General features: G+C 26.4%; 1 protein-coding gene across 1 annotated transcript; it reads right to left on the reverse strand.

The window, feature by feature from the left end:
- Positions 1-363: 363 nt before the first annotated feature.
- LOC100207519 (dystrophia myotonica WD repeat-containing protein) lies at positions 364-18,625 on the reverse strand. Its single transcript, XM_065805795.1, has 4 exons — positions 18,322-18,625; positions 12,678-12,860; positions 1,063-2,139; positions 364-871 (listed from the first exon to the last, which is right to left on the reverse strand). The coding sequence occupies exons 1-4, from the start codon at positions 18,580-18,582 to the stop codon at positions 839-841; spliced, it is 1,554 nt and encodes a 517-aa protein (XP_065661867.1). The 5' UTR covers positions 18,583-18,625; the 3' UTR covers positions 364-838.
- Positions 18,626-19,287: the final 662 nt, after the last annotated feature.

Raw genomic sequence — 19,287 nt, forward strand, 5'->3', positions numbered from 1 at the left:
AGTTTGTATGATTATTTTGATGTAAACATCGGACAAAATAATATCTAATAGTTAATTCTATTATGTAAGCTAATTTTCATATACGTATATTTTTAATTTTGTTGTTGTTGTTGCTATTGAAACAGCTTTTTGTTTAAAGTGAAATAAAGATTTAAAATAAGCATTACTAAATAATAAACAACAACAATAACGAGACTGGTTTTGCTAATAATATACAACGATAATAACAAAACTTATTATCGTTATTATTATGTCATCGCTGTACGATGAAAACACCGCATCGATAATATATTTCATCCGATATTTTTCGTTTTAAATTCGTTGTTGGAAATAACGTTCACGTAAAGTAATATAAATCAAAAATTAAAAAAAATTTTTTGCAAAATTTGCACAACAATATTTATACAAAAAAATATATTTTAGAGTTGCAAATATAAATATCTGTCAAAAGATAAAGTTTGCTATAAAATCTGCACTAGATCAAATATAAAAAAAAAGTGCCAAAAAAAAAAGCGTACAAAAATATTTCTAGTTACCGCTTCAGTGAAACTTTAGTCTAAAGCAAACATCACTGCACGCATTATGCACACATTTTTATTCTTTAAGCTCATTAGGCAATGAGTTATAAAATACACAGCATTAGGTTTAGAGAAGGATTAATTTGTGATCGTATCGTGTAAATGGTATCGTATTGATCGTATATACTGTATCGTACTTTTTTCCCAAAAAATTTGGTGAAAAACATCGATTCGTAAAATTGGTGTATATTTTCAGCTGTGAATTTCTATTGATCGGAAATTCCTTAAGGCATAAAAAAATATCTATACTAATCGCAATTTCATTGAATCAACGTACCAACATCAAGGGCATCCTAAAAAAAAATTTTTTAAGTAATTTTCTTGTTCTCTAAATAAAATTATTCTTATTTATTCCAAATAACATTTTCGATGTAAACCCTTTAGCTAAAATGAACCTTAAATAAATAGATAGATAGTTATTTATAGAACACAAGTCTTATAAAAAAAATCAATTTAACTAGTTTAAATGGAAAACATTACATACCGCTCCATTTGGTCGGGCCCATACATGAACATAACCATCATAAGTTCCAGTAACTATGCAATCTTCTCGAAAAACTAAAGCACTCAAACGATCGTAAGCAATCTTTTTTGCTAAAAGCGGTTCAATTTTTTTACATTCATTCATGCGAGGACATATTTTTGATCCAAGAATTAAATCGTCTCTATCAATAGTCAATTTTGGAGGCTCAGGCTGAGAATTATGTCTTTTATAAGTAGTATATTTATTGGTCGTTTGTGAATCAACAATTGGATTTTTAAAGTTTTTTGTATGGCTACCAACTTTCATAGTTTGACTAGAGTAAGACAAAACTGGCTGTATAGTTGCTAATGTACTACCACGATTACTACGCGTCCTTATTCGTTCTGGCTTTAAAATATCTTCACTAATATCCCACAACAAAAGTTGGGTATCATCTCCAACTGATCCGACTCGATATGATACAATAGTTTCATTTTTTCGGACATTGTTTATATGATTACATGAGTTTTTAGGATAATCTTCATCATCACTATTTAAAGACATTTGGTCTTTGACTTGAGTTGTATATGCATCGAACGATACCACATTAACCCAAGATCTGTGACCTTCACCTCGTGCAATAACTTGTTGTTCATGACAAGACCAAACAGTAATTAAATCATCCTCTCCGCCTGTAACAATATACCGACCATCTGGACTCCAACAAACACATAACACACCACCAAAATAACTACGCATACTGCTAATCAGTTCTTGTTTTTCAAAATCAAATACACGCAGATATCCATCTTGACTAACAACAGCTAAGTGTTTACAGTCTGGTGAAAAACAAATTTCGTTAATACCTCCTTGACCTACACTCCAACGACATAGAGGATTGCACTCAGGCCTATTTTTCATAATGTTTACAACATAGCCACTACCTTTTTTAATCATTTGAAGTTGAGGTTCTATGTCTATGCTAGGAAGGTTTTTATCATACATATAAATATTTGGATTATTATAAGAAACTAAAAACTTTGACTCACTGCCAGGTACCCATTTAACACAAGTAACTGCACCCTTTTCAATCAATCTCTAATAAAATAAATTAACAATTACAACAAACCAATATCGCTTATATTTCTTAATAATTTGTTTCTACAAAAAAATATTAGAGAAACAATTTTGTAATAATTATTTTAATACCTTTTAAAAAAAAAGTTTACAATACTATTTTTTTAAATTGGTTAGAGTAAGACAGAATAAACACATTTTTTAAATTTTATAATCTTTTATTTAACATTAGTAATTATTGGTCAAAATGAGTTTTTGAAGTCAGTGTTTTTTCAAGTTAGGTTTTCAGCAGAGGCGTGGTGGTCCCAGAGGTTATGCGGGATTCCCGCATGGGCTTTTCACTTTTTTATCTAAATATGGGCCTTTTGGCAAATTTTAATTTTTTCTACATTTTAAAGAAATTCCACAATTATTTACAATATTTATGTTTGCACAAATTAAATTTTATTAATCCCTAGATTTTAAGTCTTCAACTTTGAGCGCAATTATATTAGTATTTTGCATAATAGTAATATTGCTTTGAAAACAAAGTAGATATTTTAAGACGTATTATGATATTTTTTTCATAAGAAAAATTATGAACCCATAAACGGTTTTTAACGATTGCAATGTTGACAAAATAAATTTAAAAAAGTCTGCAGACCCCCATATTATTATTGTTGGACTTAAATTAATTTAATTTAAAATTTAACCCCAAAATATTTTTTTAAATGAATTAATACGCAATACAATTACTATATAGTAATTGTATTGCATTTTAATTCATTTAAGAAAAATGTTTTGGTGTTAAATTTTAAATTAAGTTTTATACAAATAAGTATCAAACTCGTGTTTTGCATTTTTGTAGCGTTTCGAAACAGATATAAACTTGTTTTATAATAAATAAAGTTTTTTATTTTTATACAGTTTATATTATTGTATGTAAATAAACAAACCACTCCGTAATATCCTGTCCTCAGACAGATTAAAAAAAGGATGATGGCTGTGCAAAAAATACATTTAAACATTTAAAGAAGATATGTTTTATGCAAACTTTGAATTATGAACTATATAAATACACAAATAAAATCTTTTAAAAATAGCATAAACCATATTATCTAATGAATCTATTTTAATTGAGGTGTGGGAATACCGCAAATATTTTCAAAGACACCTTAACAATTTACTTATTTACAACACATTTTTATTACTATTAATTATAGGTAAGTTTGAAATAAATTATATAGATTCCATAGCTTTAAATTTTTTTATTTTCATTATTTTAATTTTGTTTTATTTTTGAAATAAAAAAGCAATAAAATAGCATTTTTGGAAAAAATATGAAATACTTTCAATTAAGTGCTAAATGAACGTTATACAAACTTTTATGTTTAAATTATGTCAATAACGGCACCATTTTTAGAGCGGCATTTTTGCTGTTGTGAGTTAATGCGAAAATGTTAAAAAAAGTTAAAACACCGAATAAACAAAAGCATAAACTATCTATAAAAGAATTTCTAATTTATGAAGATTTTCAATATTTATTTTAGAAAAAATATTATATATAATTTTAATAAAATTTATATTATTATACAATAAAATATATATCATTATATAGTAATAGAAAAATTGAAATACTATATCATTATATAGTAATTGAAAAATTGATTTTTGATTTTGTGTTAGGCTATGTTCTTCAAACAATAAAATACTAATCGTATTTGCTTGCGGTAAATTGTGTTAGAAAATCAGAACAAAAACCTGGTCGCTGCATAGTATTGTTACCATTTTTATTTTGAAGTATTACAAACAATAGTAATAATTACAAATCACAAATACAGTAATTAATAATTACATTATTAATAATTACAAATAATACTAATTACAAATGTATTATAAACTATATTAATAATTACAAGTTTTATCTCAACTTGCTAGTTTGTATTGATGATTTATTAGAATTAGGTTAGTTATTATATATATATATATATATATATATATATATATATATATATATATATATATATATATATATATATATATATATACATCTTTTTTTTTGTATGGGCCTTTACATCAAGTATATATGGTAAAATCCCGCATATATAGGCCTTTTAATAAAAATCCCGCATGGGCTTTTTAGAGCCACTACGCCCCTGATTTTCAGTAAGCAAGATTTTTAAAAGAAACGCAAGAGCTTTGAGAGAAAGTTTTAAAAAAGCAAGAGCTTTCAGAAAAAGTTTATAAAAAGAAAGAACTATTAGAGAGAGTTATCAGAAAGCAAGAGCTTTCAAAGAAAGTTTTCAAAAAGCAAGAGCTTTTAGAGAAACTTTCAGAAAGCAAGACCTTTCAGAGAAAGTTTTCTGTAAGCAAGAACTTATTTTGCAATGATATTAATTATGTTGAGTAGTTTTTATCTGAAAAATACATTCAATAATCTGAAATATAACACAGGTTTCTTGAAAGTTTAAGAGAATGTACTTTCACAAGTATTACAACTTGCTAAAGTATTTTTTGAAAGATCAAAGTAAATTTGGTAAAAAGAACTAGTGTTGCGAAAGTAAAATTTTGAAAATTTACTGCCTGGTAAATTTTGAAACTTTTTTTACTTATTTTTATTATTCTTTGAAAAAAAATTTTTTAATGAAAAATTACCCATTTTGATATAAATTTTACCAGTAAATTTTGAATCAAATTTTACCAGAAAATTTACATCACTAAAAAGAACTGTTTAGGTGCATAAGAAGTAAGTTTTAAGTACATTCATTAGGAGGTACTCTTTACAAATACAAAAAGAATAGATTAATAATGGAAAAAAATTGCATGCAGAACATTTTCCTATTTTGGAGTCCAAGCAAAGTTTGCTTGAGGTTTTTTCAAAAGAAAATTTGATATAGCAATTTTTAAATATTGTCATTTTTAAATAAAATCGCTATTTAGTATTAGAAATATCATGTATCTGGTCTCTAGCAAATCGTTTTTTAAAAGTATTTTTCCCGATGCTTTAAATTAACTCCTTGTCTCTGTCTGTTAATCTGTCAGTGTCAACATCAAATCTTGCAATCAATTTTCGAGTCACTGATGATAGATTCTCTTCAAACTTTGCATACATACTCTTGCTTGATGACAATACAATACTCAATAATTAGTTTAGCAATAGGTCAATTAATTTAGCTAATTTTAATTAAGATTATTTTTTGTATATTGAGACTTTAAATTAAAATAAAATAGTAATATCAGAAAAAATTGATTACAAAATTTGTGTTTTAATAAAATATAAAAGCATTGGGTTTTAAAAATTTGTTTTTAATTTTAATTGTCTGTTTTAATGAGATTTATTTTCTTCAGAACAAATATTGCAATAAATGAATGACATTACAAGCTAATGTCATTTCTGCATTACAGCATTGGGACATATAAGTTTTTTAAGAAAAATGTTCTTAATGCATTAACTTTTCATCTTTAATAAATAATCATAATTTTTCAGCAATATTCATTTCTATGTAAAATTTTGTAAGTTGAAGCAAATAGTAAAACATCTAAGTTGAAATATTTTTAGATCTATTGTTCTGAAAAAAAATAAACATGTCATACAACAAGAAAGTCCAAACATCAGTAATGAAAAATAGGTTTTTGTTTTTTAAATTTAGCTTTATCATTAGAAATAAAATTTATTTTATTTTATAAAACTTTTAAATACAATTTTAAAATATTAACTTATTGGATACCAAACCTAAAACAGAAAAACATATATATATATTATCATATATATAATAAGAAACATATATATATTAAAAAAATATATATATTATCTCTCAACCCTCCCCTGGTAAAGTCAAATTACTCGCTAACTCACACAGTTTTTTTTTGTTCATTTGACAAAAAACTTTGGTTAACTAGGATTTTTACTTTAAATTGCATAAAAGTCTATGTAATAAAATATTAAAGCTTAGAAAACTTCAATAAAATCTTGGAATGCCTAAAAATTAAATATCAAGCCTAATATTTCATTTATAATAATTTGCTAAACTAAAACTTTATTTATAGATTCAATTTCATACAGGTTTGATCACATTTAATTTATTAATGACTACTATATATAAAATTCAAAAGCATCAAATAAAATTCAAAACGTTCGAATATCAAATACTTGTGTGGCAAATATAACTTAACAAACTAAATAAAGTCAATCTAATAAAAAAGTTAAAGCTAAACGAAACTAAATGCCTTCATAACCTGGGTTTTACTGGTGTAACAAACGCATTTCTACAAGTAACTTGTATATAATAATTGTATAAGTATATATCGTCAGCCGAGAACCAAGATGCCGTATGTCCATTTTTTGTTTCTGAGAAAATTAAGTTTTAAAATTTAATTTGTAAAGACTTTTTGCCAGAATGTCAGACTAATTTTTTAAATATTTTAAAAAATTGTATTATTCTTGAAACTAGATTTATTGGATACATACCCCATTGATTGTTGAATATTTAATCATAGTAAACAGAAAAAATACAAAATGTGGACATACAGCCTCTTGGTTCTCAGCTGACAATATATATATATATATATATATATATATATATATATATATATATATATATATATATATATATATATATATATATATATTATATATCAGGTCTTGTTTTAAAGCGTTATGCGTAGAGTGATTTACATATGCCTTAAGCGATTTTGTGTAAGCAGTAAGCGATTTGGTTATGTGACTTTTTATCATTTTTAAACTTTTAAATTATTCTATAAGCGGTAAGATAAAAGAAGTAGTTTTTTAAAAAAAATTACATCAACTTTTAAATGACGTTTATGTAAAAATATTTGTTACAAAAGTTTGAATGACAATTATGTTAGATAAAAGTGCTATTTACTAATGAAAAAAACTATTTTTATTTTGTTTTTATTTTATTGTAATGATTGATTTTTTTGCTTGAAAAACGCTAATACTTTAAGCTTGAAGCAAAGATCATAATAACATAATTTAATTCTGATAAAAAATATATGATTTAGTTTAAGACAAATTTATTAAAAATAAATAATTTTATTCTGATAGAAAAAATATATAATATAATTTTGATTTTAAAAATATATTTAAGTTTATTAAAATTAATGCTTGGGTTTAACTTAACTGTCAAACTTATTTAAGAATATTACTAAATAATATGCAATATTGAAATTTTATTTGTTCTTAAAAAAAATTAGCTCATTTTTATCGCAATCGTTTTTTGGTTTTCCTTCCTAAACTTTTTTTCTCAATATTAAATCTTAAATAAACGGCTGCATCAAAAATTTGCACAAAACATAAGTTTAACTTTGTTTTTATAACACAAGTTAAATAGCAGCAATTTTTTTTTAATAAACGATATATACAGCAATATAATTTTAATAATAAAATAATGAACTTTTAATAAATAAAGTAAATAAATTAATGTAATTTTTTTATTTGTTATTCTCTAATTAGAAAGCGCCTTGTTCGTCCAGGCTTTAGTAATTTTTATAAAATAAAGTAATTTTTAATTATTTTTTGATATTTTTAATAAAAAAATAAAGTAATTTTTTTAGACAACTTGAACACATTTTTATATAGTAAGCGTTTTAAGAATTTGCAGCAAAATAATGCTATACGAAACTAAAGAGAATAAAACAGCAATACTTAAAGAACCAAAAACTATATGAAATAGAAAAATTGTTGTCAAAAAAATAATATATCTATATGTTATATTGTTTTTGTTTTTTTATTTTTAGGGCGTTTGTTATTTTCCACTTCCAAAATTGATAAAAGTCGAGGAAAAAAGTAGATATAAATATAACAAAAGTAAAAATATTTTTTGATATACAACTTTTTTGCTACTTTTTTCAGTCAGTATATTAAGGAAATACTGTATAATTTGCGCCAAAAACATGGACAATTTTTGGATTTGTTTCTGAAATGTTTTACTAAACTTTACTGTTTCTATCAATGCACTGGAAAGCGAGAAAACTAATTGCTGTTTATTTGTAAAAAAAAAAAAATTTTAACAAGTTTTTCATGTAAAAAAATAAAAAGTCATTAATACTAATATTTAAATATAAAATATTAGGTTGTTTTCAATACCCCAATTGAAATAGTCTGCACTCTTGAAGGATTATCCAAATTGTGCATTTAAACGCAATAGTTTATTTCCTGATAAACTATTGTTATTAATGATGCTCCAAAAACTTGTGGGAACTTTTTTAACGAAATGTTTAGGAGCCTATGTAAAACTTTTTTTTAAGTTTTTAAATAACAAAGCAATCGTTATGTTCATTATCTCTAGCAATTCGTATTAACATTGGAAATTGGGCATTAAAAAAAAAATAATTTCAGAAAATTTTTAGTTATTCTTTAACTTATTCCAACTTTAATTTAACTTATTCTTACTTTCCAACTTTTATTTAACTTATTTAATTTAACTAAATTTAACTTATTCCAACATTACAAAAACTATATATTTATATTACAAAAATAATATATTTTACAAATAAATAATTTATTTTCTTAATTTCCTATTACATAAGTATTGAGAAAAAAACTTCAAATATAGTAAAAACATTTTTAAAAGTGAAAAGATGTACAAAACGAATAAACATAAGAAAAAAAACTAACAAAATTTCTCATAGTACTAGCGTACATAGCAAATTAGTTTCTTAATTATATGGACTGATAAAATTGTGAATAAATTCCATATCAAAACTTTCAATTGTTGTTAAATCGTTATAAAATATTTTTTTTTCAACGACTCTAAAAAAAAAAGTTCTAGAAAAATTTTATAAGAAAATTTTTTTTTTCAATTTTCTTTTTTTAATTATTAAATTTTCTGGTTTTTTAATTAAACTTGATATTTTTTTTCTCCTTTTTTTAGGATTGTTTTTTTTTTTTCTAAGTAGATAAGTTTACCTTTTTGCCGCGAATTATTGAAATGCTTTATAAGTTAAAAGATGCGAACTGCCGTGGTCAGCTTGTCTAATAAAATTACCTTAAACGTGGACAAACAAGGTGTGTAATCGCACACGCTTCCTGAGAAGGCTTGTATGTAGATGCAAAGCCACAATTAGAAAAATAGCAAATAATCATAATTAAAAAATTCAAAAGTTAAACAAGATTAATTCGTTTATGGAAATGTTGAGGAAAGAAAGAAACTTATTAATATCAAACATTTTTAAAAAAGTAATATTAAATTTAACTACTTAATATTAAAAAAGAATAAAATAAAATAAACATTAACAAAAATATTAAAAAAGAAGTTAAATAACACTTAACTTGTTCTGCAGTAACTAATATTATAGCAGTAATTTAAAAAAGGTAATGTCTTTAAAAAATAAAAAAATCAAGAGAAATTTTTGACGTCAATATTCACATTAGGCTATTGCGTTAAGCATTTTTTATTTAAAACAAGGCCTGATATATATATATATATATATATATATATATATATATATATATATATATATATATATATATATATATATATATATATATATTTATATGTATATATATATATATATATATATATATATATATATATATATATGTATATATGAGCAATTCCGCTAGAGTAGTGGTCGTAACCTTTGACAATCTTTAAGCTATTAAAAATAAACCGAAAATGGGAATGACTTGAATCTTTCCAGAAATGTGAAATACCATCATATAATTTTATATTTAAAAGTTACAGCATTGAATCTTTAACTCACAAGTTACAGCATTAAATCTTCAACTTTTTTCAAAAATTAACTCTACGTAGCATGATGGTCATAACATTTACTTTTTACCACTTCTGAACAAAACAACTTTGTAAGACTTAATGCAGCAAACGGCATGGTAAAAAAAAAATCATTTGGTGAGTGTACTTTGCACATATTGATGTTATTTTATGCCATTAATGATGCAAGAAAAAAAATATAATGATTAATAACAACCATGTATATTCTGCTAAAAATAATTCACTACAACATTATCAAAGTTCTCAATTATGAATATACAATTTTTAACGTTACACAGCAGGACTGTAAATAAGCATCAAAACATGTTTATACAACCCTTACAACATTAAAACCATGTCATGGTATGATAAAATGATTTTTTTTAATAACTTTTTTGCTTAAAAGTATTTTGAAATAGTGGAAAGTTATGAAGTCATTACTGCTAATATATAGATGGAATTTTTACTATTTTCAAAACGAATTCAGCTAAAAGGAGTAGAAATTTTAAATTATAAAATGAAAACTTGATAGAATTTTAAAAAATCAAAAGTTTTAAACAGCAAATTTGGAAGGTGGGACGAGAAAACTTAAAAAATAATGCGTTAAACATTTTTAATTACAGACTTACTAAAATTTTAGTAATAACTTACTTTAGTAATAAATTGAATTAAAACTTATAAATAATTTTTTTTAGTATTTAATTATTAAGATGAATAATTTTTTATATAATATTTCAATTGTGAAAACTTGATTTGAAATGTATTTTAAATTTTTGAGAAGGGCTATAAAATAAATCAAACTACACATTATTTCTTTGTTTATATTTAATATCATATTTCTTCAAGTAGATAGACAAATGCATTAACAAAAAAACAACAGATTTTTTGTCTGACTTTCCAGACTTCACATGAAAAAAATTCAAACAAAAAATGGTCCTTCTTTTCCCTTGTACGCACTTTTTGCATTGGTAAGCTTTTGGGTGACTCCCTCCCCATACCTGCCTATGTAATTTATGGATGACCCTATGGGAACCAATTTTCAACACTGAATATCACTCTTAACTTGATGCCAAGCGCACATAATTGCACTCGTTAATAACATGTTTCAGTTTTACGAGCATGAAGTCCATTTAATGGTTCTAAGGCAGTCTAGTAGTAAGATTTCCTGAACTCTGCAATAGTAGCTTTCAGACGGGAGACTGATTCCATCAACAGCTGTAAAATATCAAAGTTCTAACAGTGCCAAGTACAAACATTCATGGTTTCCAAAGTAATTTGAATCTTACCTCTGACAAAATTCATTAGACCACCTAGCTTTTTGTGAGACTAATTTGAATTCAGTTGTTTCATCTTTGGTTTGTTGATATTCACTTTTAAGAGGTTTTGCCTACGCTATAATTTCGCTAAAACTTATATTTTGTAACTCTTCTAAAGACTCACCCTATCCTCAGACCCTATCCTTGCTCTTTTAACTACTACCTTATATCTCCATTAATGTATCTTTTGAATCTAATGAACACACTCTTCCATCCCAGAGAAACAATTTAATCCATCATTAGACATCTAAAAAAACTCCTCCTCTTGTAACTTAAGTTATTCTTAACTCTTCTACAGATTCAAATAACATTCCAGTCATAGTCTTTATAGTCATAGCGTTCTGCAGAACTTTATTTAATACTCACTAAGCTAATTAACAAGTGCTAAACTAAATCTTATTTTCCTTCCTGCTGGAAAATGGTTCCAACCTTGAATAACTCTGGAGAACACTATAGCACCTCTAATTATTTAATTATGTTTTACGCTCTTGGCATATTATAGGCTGTAGATAGAGTTTGGCATGCTAGATCTTTTGAAAAACTTTTTTCATAGGGTGTATCTGGAAAAATATTTTGAATCATTTTTTCTGACCACAGTATTAAAGTTGTCTTTGAAGGGCAACACTCTCCTTCATTTACAGTAAACTCTGGGATACGGCAAAGTTCCATTTTAAATCCTGCATTGTTTCTTATTTATATTAATGATGTTCCTGATAATCTTACTTCTAAAGTGCCGCTATTGGTTTATTAAACAACTATATACTCCAGTCTTGACAAAAAGTTGTCACTTTTTGACCTCTTAGATCTCAAGTGTGATTTCTAAGCAACCACTATTTAACTCCTAACTTATTAAGTGGTGGCATGCAGTCTTATTTAGAATAAATTACTTAAAAAAACAAAACAAATTATTTAAATGAAAAATATATTACATCCAAAAAATAGGCTTTAAACTAAATATTTTTTGAGAGAAGCTGCTAAGGGATATTTATATGAATCAGACTAGACTGGTTAGCAGGGCTGGCTCATTTAAACAAAATTTTATATTTATTTATTAAAATTAAACTTAATTATATAATCTTGCTTGGTTTTAGTGAGATCCCACTGAAGTGAAACAATTATTTTCCATATAAAAACGAAGGTATGAGCAAGCCCTGCTCAAACATGTAGCTGATTGAACAAAATAAATCACACCACTTCTTTTATCCGATCAAAATATTCCAGATTGCTTTTAAGACAATGAAATAAATAAAAATAATTAAAATTCTAACATAAACATTTATTTTATTATGTTTTTATTTTTATAGTTACCCTGGTTAACAAGGCCAGCCTGATTTATATAAACAGCCCCTTATACATAATAATTTTAAATTTATATATTTTGATTTAAATAATATAAAAATGAATATATTCCTTGGTTCACAAAAACTGTGAACCAAGGAATATATACTACTTAATATAATAGAATGTAAATCACTTGGTTTAGAACAAAAAAAAGGTATGTCTGGTACAACTTTTAAAAATTAATCAATACCTCATCATTAAAACATTTCCTGCATTCTCTTTTTAATGGGTCCACTAACTGAATTTGTCCAGCAGTAAATCCAATAATCAACTCAATGCTTGTGGGAGTACGAGTGATCATATTAATATCATGGCATGTTGGCTGAGGACCCTTATATGTCCGTCGATCAATAGGCTCATTTAAATCAGGAGCCTAAACAAAAATGCCTATTTTAGGGTATGCAATTTTACATATAATTATAAATATTTTTACAAACTTCCAGAAAGAAAAAAAATTCCTAAAAAACTTCAACAACAAACGAGGCAACTGGCATTAATGTTACTAAGAAAATAGAGTGCACAGTTAAAGAGCAAGAAAATGATGACTAAAGGAGACCAGAAAGTCTGGTAACTAGGACAGTTATTTAATCATGATAACAAGGATTTTAATGAATTAAAATATACAAAAAATGCTTTGTGAAACTTTCTATGCCTGGTTTCTAATAGTTGAAAAAATGCTGAAACTTGCTCTATAAAGTATAAATTTGCAAATACATATACAAAAGCAAAAACAACAGCAATAAAACTGAGAATATTATTTGACTGCTAGAATTGATTCAGTATTGTTTACAACGTGCTGCAAAATTTTCCTAGAAAATCAAAACTAAAAATGACAATAGTATTACATTCAAGGATAAAAAATAGAACTATGTGTAAAAAAAAAATATTGATATTTTTATGTAATGCAGAAAACTCAGTGTTTATACTGCTATTATCCTAATGTCAAAAATCCTAGCCTAACTTAAGTACCAATAAATAAATGTTAAAACTACCAAGTAGCCGCTAAGTAACTTAAAGAAAATAACATATAGTCATATTAGAAGTATAACTTAAACTTGTTAATTTAAAATTTGTTGTTAATCTACATCAACTTTACCCATTAAAAACATAAATTCAAGTGTCATTAGAAAAACATCAATTCAAGTAATTAAAAAAACTAAGTTTTTGAATGTCAAGTAAAAACAATAACTTCGATTAAAGAAAATCACTTTATTTAAATATAAGCTAAAGTAAAATTTTCTTCAGATTTTTAACAGTAAATCATTCAGGTGAATGATGAATTATAAATATCAACAAAGTTTTACCTAAAACTACTTTAAATGTATTTTTTATACAATAATACCAAATTTAAGACATTATTAGGCACAACTTTTTAAATACTAAGAATAAGTACATTAAACTGGTATAAGGACTTAATCATTAATAAAGAAATCTCAGAAATTTATTATCAAAATTAAAACAAATTAAAACAAACACTAAAATAAAAAACTATATTATTTCAAACACTTATATTTTTTGCTTGAAACCTAAATTATTAGGGAAATTAAAATAAAATATTTTTCGGAGCCATCTTCAGACTTGAGAAAAAATAAAAATAAGAATTTGTTCCTTTTTTAGGTAGTTTAAAAGGTAACTCATTTTTTATTTTAAAAGAAAGGAAAAAAGAATCTATTAACACAATTAACAGTATAAAAAATGTTTATTAGAGAAAGCTGTGCAGAAATAATAATTAAGAACTAAATTAATAATAGAAAAAATACCAGTGCTAAGGATTTCTAACACTAATTTAATACCACTTAAAAGCAATGCATTTAATCTTTAGCCATTAAATTAGGTATGCGGAAATCGCATTTTACGGAACCAAATTTTGTGCTAAAATTATGTGCAACGCATTTTGAACTTTTTTTTCAGGTAGTGTCAGACAAATATTTGTTAAAGTTGTTTCCTCATGAAAACATTTATAAAGTTAGATAGTTGGATTATTTTTGAAAAAAAGAATAGTTAAATTTGAGTTTTATATGACATTTGCGTATGTTTGGTAAACTTTGTATTGAGTTTTTTGATATTGAAAAATAGGTTATTGAAATATAGGTTACTGTTCTCGTATCAAATTATAGTTGAAGATATGCTCAGATAGTTTGCAAACCTATCCAGGTAATTCTTATTTTCCAGCCGCTTTCAAGCAGGCTGGAAAATAAGACTCTGATAAATACTTGTTGAATAGTTTTGAGAGTATAAACGACAGCTCCAGAGAACACTTCTGTAAGACAATAACAGATATGTTGTTTGGATCACAAGCTGTAGAAGAGTCTAAGCAGGAAATCTTTTAGATACAGAAGCTGGAGTAATAAGAATATCAAGCAATGGATCAACCTGTTTGTTGGCAATACCAGGTAGAACACAACTAGTGGAATCAAGAGATGATATTGATAAAAAGTTCTTAGCAAACAATTCAGCTTTGTCTTCAAGTGAGGTGACAAAGTCTGAATCATGCAAGAGAGGTGGAATTAAAGATTTCCCCGTATTATATTATATTATTAATACTATTAAAGATTCTCCAGAAGTCACAAGAACCTAATTTTTGTGATGAAATAACGAGAACCTAATTTTTGTGATGAAAGCGGGCTTTGGCGTTAGACAAAACCTTTTTACAATGGTTTCTAGCAGTAGTAAACAGACGTCTGTTTTCTGGAGAATTGTTTTGCTGATAGATATGGAAGTAACGGTTTCGATTGGCAATCGCAGCAGCACAATGTGAGGAAAACCATGGAGGAGAGTGAGGTTTGACCTGGAATTGTCAAGAGGGAACAAAAGATTCCATGCAAGCCTGAATCCACGAAGTTATGTAAGAAGTACATTTGTCAGCAAGAAGACGAAAGATTTTTAACCAAGGGCCATCACAAAGAAAATCACAGAAAGAGTCCCAGTCAGCTTTAAGGTAGTTGTAAGAGGTACAATGATAGGGGGATTCAGATCATGAAGAAGAATGAGATACTAGTTTGAGAGAGATCAAACCATGATCAGAAGCATTTAAGGGTGAATATGGAGAAACTGAGCACTGACTAGGATCAGAAACAAGACATAAGTCGAGTAGAGAAGGTAAATGATTCAGGTTGTCTGGAAAATGAGTTGGAAAGTTGACTATTTATGTTCGGGATTGAAAAAGGCAACAGTTGTGGGCTTTAATGCCTGCAGAATCACTGACACAGAGTCAAGCCATTCAGTATAATGAGCATTAAAGTCACCGACAATAACAATATAGGCTGACAGATAAAGAGAGAGAGCTTGGTCAATATGATCAGAAATAACATCAAGAGTGCAGTCTTGAGATGAAGATGAAGGAGATGATAACATCAAAAAGAGTGCAGTCTTGAGATGATGATGAAGGAGAGCAATATAGAACAAAGAGAAAGGCGATAGAGTGAAGTAGTGCTAAACACATGAAAGAATAGTCTGTGGATTCAAACCTAGTTTCACGACAAATGGGTGAATTCTTACGAATGTAAATGCCCAGGCCAAGCATATGACTATTGGAGTCTTTATGAATTAAAGGAAGATAACCATCAACACTAAGATCGCAAGATGAGACAGCTGAATTCAAATTAGTCTAACAAAGAGCAAGTAGGTCTGGTGAACTTTGCAAGAGATAAGACTCAACAGAAAAAAAGTTTCTTCAAAGACCACGAGTATTAGTGAATGATAGGTTTAGAGAACTTGGTGATGATGGTTTTTTGTGTTTTATAGTTTTTGGTACTTTATTCATTTTTAAATTTGTTGAAGAACTTGACTTAAAGCATAAATAATACTAGGAACACTGTCTATACCCCAAGCAATTGCCTCATTACTATTAACAAACTTTAAGCCTATACAAAGGGCTCCAAATGTGGCCTTGACAATGCACACCAAAAGTGCAAACAGGGACACCACCTATGCGCAACATGGCACTGTTAATACTTTGATATTTTTCAGCTGTTGATGGAATCAGCCTCTCTGAGAGCTACCACAGAGTTCGGGAAACCTGACAACCAGCCAGCCTCAGAACCATAAAACTGAGTTTTAGAGTTGTACCCTCATTAGGAGATAATTGAATGAGTTACCTAGTCATAAAAACAGAAACAAGCAAAACCCATGCATTGAGTCAAGAAGATCCAGCATTCAACATTATGCATTGAGTCAAGAAGATCCAGCATTCAACAACATTTAGCAGATAGCATAAAAAATTCATTTATAAAATGCATCTCACAATGCATATTATTGTGGTCTGGAATATAATTTTTGTAACTTTTTATAAGTAATTAAAAATTATTTAAAATTTTTTTGTTTGTATAAAATTTTTTTCACCATTTAAGTTAGGGGGCAAAGGGAGGGGGCAGGTGGACGCCCTATTATGATATATAATACTCTAATACTTGTATGAACTTGTAATACATAAGTTTTACAAGTTCATACAAGTTTTAGAGCATTATTTATTGTATTTATTGTATGTGTTGTAATTGTATTATAATTTTACTTATTTTAATAACAATCTATTTATAACAACTAAAAAATTTTAAAACCATCACCACCACATCCCCCCTGGAACTCTAAGATATTTTCTTATATTCTTATATTTATATATTTTCTTGAATAAAATTTTAGTATTGTTGTATGAAAAAATGATACACCCAGTGGTTACATGCCAATATAAATTTGTAGCCCAATGTTACACCTATCTTTTGATACCAAGTTTTATGTTTTCAGATCAAAATTAAAGAAATTATAACAATTTAGACTTATAAAAACAAAATTTTGACCACAGTTTCTTCAACAAATCCATATATCAAAAATTTGATATTTAAAACATCATAAATTTTTGTAGAATTGTTCAATTTTAATATTTTTTCACTATTAGAATACTGTATTGAAGTGATACATAAATATCTATTATAAATGATACATAAATATCTATTATTTGATCAATTTAATCCACATACCTAATTAAACTCAAAACGTTTGTATTGACACTTTGCTTTAATATTTTGATCTTAAGACATTTTACCTTAAGATTAAGGCAAAGTCATTAAAAATTTGACGGAAGAATTCTGCTTAAATATTGCAACAAATCTTTTCAATAATATTTTTAATTCACAATTTAAGTCACATTTATGCCAAAATTTATTGAAAAGACATATTTTACCATAATTTCTATTAAGGTTGCCATTAAATAAAATTGGCAGAAATAGTATTTCATTCTACTTTGATAGTTGTATTTATATTAAAATTTATTTTTAAAAATATTTAATTTTACTAGTTTCCTGATTCTTACAAATTTCTTAAATTATTACAGTCATGTTACATGTTTATATATTAACATAGCCAAATAAGTTCATAGCTTTAAAATATTGGAAGAAAATGGTTTTTTGATAATTTCTTGAAGTAAATTTTGCAAAATTTTTTAATTTTAAGTCTTTAACTTAACTTTATGCTTTTGACTTAACACTAACTTTTAATTTAATTAATGTAAACTAGTAACAAAACAATCATTAAAAAAAAAAGTTAAATTTGGTATTAAGCCTTGTCTCATACTGCCATATTTACATATTTTTTTATAAGAAACTTTGTCTATGGGAAAATAAAACATCAAGAACTTCTAATAAATATATACTTTATAATTTTTCTTTTTAAAATCTTTCTAACAATAACAATATGCTATAGCGTAAATAATCCTGACGATAGATAATAATAGATAATAAAACAACAAATAAAAACAATTAATTTTCATACAATTACGGAGAAAAACATAACACCTAATTGAGAAACTAAAAGAAATGTACCAATAATTATGATTCAGAAACCTTTTTTGTTCCACGAAAATTGTAAAAATACATGTCTCTACCAACATTGAATGCTATTTTATCTTCACAATCGCCTTCAGGGACACCTTTTAAAGTAACAAAAGATAGTTTTACTGGTATATTATTGCTTGCATTGTTTGCGAGACGAGCAGGTCTCGAGTAATCAGAAAACTTTAGAGACTTATAACATCCTTCTTTTGTACAAAATTGTGTCTTAACTTCACTATTGTGCTGCGCTTTGACAGCAGCCGAAGCCGCCATTTTACGTTTCTACAATTTTTTTAGGATAGTAAATAATAAAAGCTTATTTTTTAAATATTTTTCAGCCAAAGCTTAAATCACGATATTATGAAAGCTCTTCTTCACGGATGACAAAAAGCATAATACTACATCATTCTGACCAGTAAACAAATAATAAAATCAGTGCCAAAGCCTCAAATATGTAACGGGTCTCTATTATCATCCTAAAAAAATTTCTTTCAAGTCAACTTTGTAGTAGAAAAAACAAAAGTTTTTATGCATTAGAATCTAAAACAATAATATTTATGTCAAATGATTACTATTTATTTTGAGTATTAAGTTGACATACTTTTAAAGAGATTTTCATACTTTAAAAAAATTTTTTTCGGATAATATTAGAGACCCATCTTGGACCCCTAAAAATATTTTTCATACAAAATTTTTTTAAATCGAACATTTTTTTCAAAAATATTCAAAGAAAAAATAAATTTCATCCCACCTTATCGTTCACCCGGCAATTTTTTTTTTCCTTTCATTCGATTATCATAAAAACAAAAACAATAAATCTATTTATAGTTTGATGAAAAGGTGCTACACCAGGACCCTCTATGTTGACGATAATGAAAACACAAACGCTACAGACAAAGCAGCAATTGTGTCTCTAAAAGTTACTTTGTTATGCTGTGTTTGGATGAACTGATTGATGGAGCGTTCACTGCTGCTTGG

This window comes from Hydra vulgaris, chromosome 09 (genome assembly GCF_038396675.1).
Source record: "Hydra vulgaris chromosome 09, alternate assembly HydraT2T_AEP".
NCBI classification, from domain to species: Eukaryota; Metazoa; Cnidaria; class Hydrozoa; order Anthoathecata; family Hydridae; genus Hydra; species Hydra vulgaris.

Coding starts and splice junctions, on each gene's coding strand:
- LOC100207519 (XM_065805795.1), bottom strand. CDS start 18,582: ATGGCGGCTTCGGCTGCTGTCAAAGCGCAGCACAATAGTGAAGTTAAG. Junction 12,861..18,321: donor ATTTTCGTGGAACAAAAAAG/GTTTCTGAATCA, acceptor ATTTTTGTTTAG/GCTCCTGATTTAAATGAGCC. Junction 2,140..12,677: donor GGAAATGTTTTAATGATGAG/GTATTGATTAAT, acceptor TTATTTTATTAG/AGATTGATTGAAAAGGGTGC.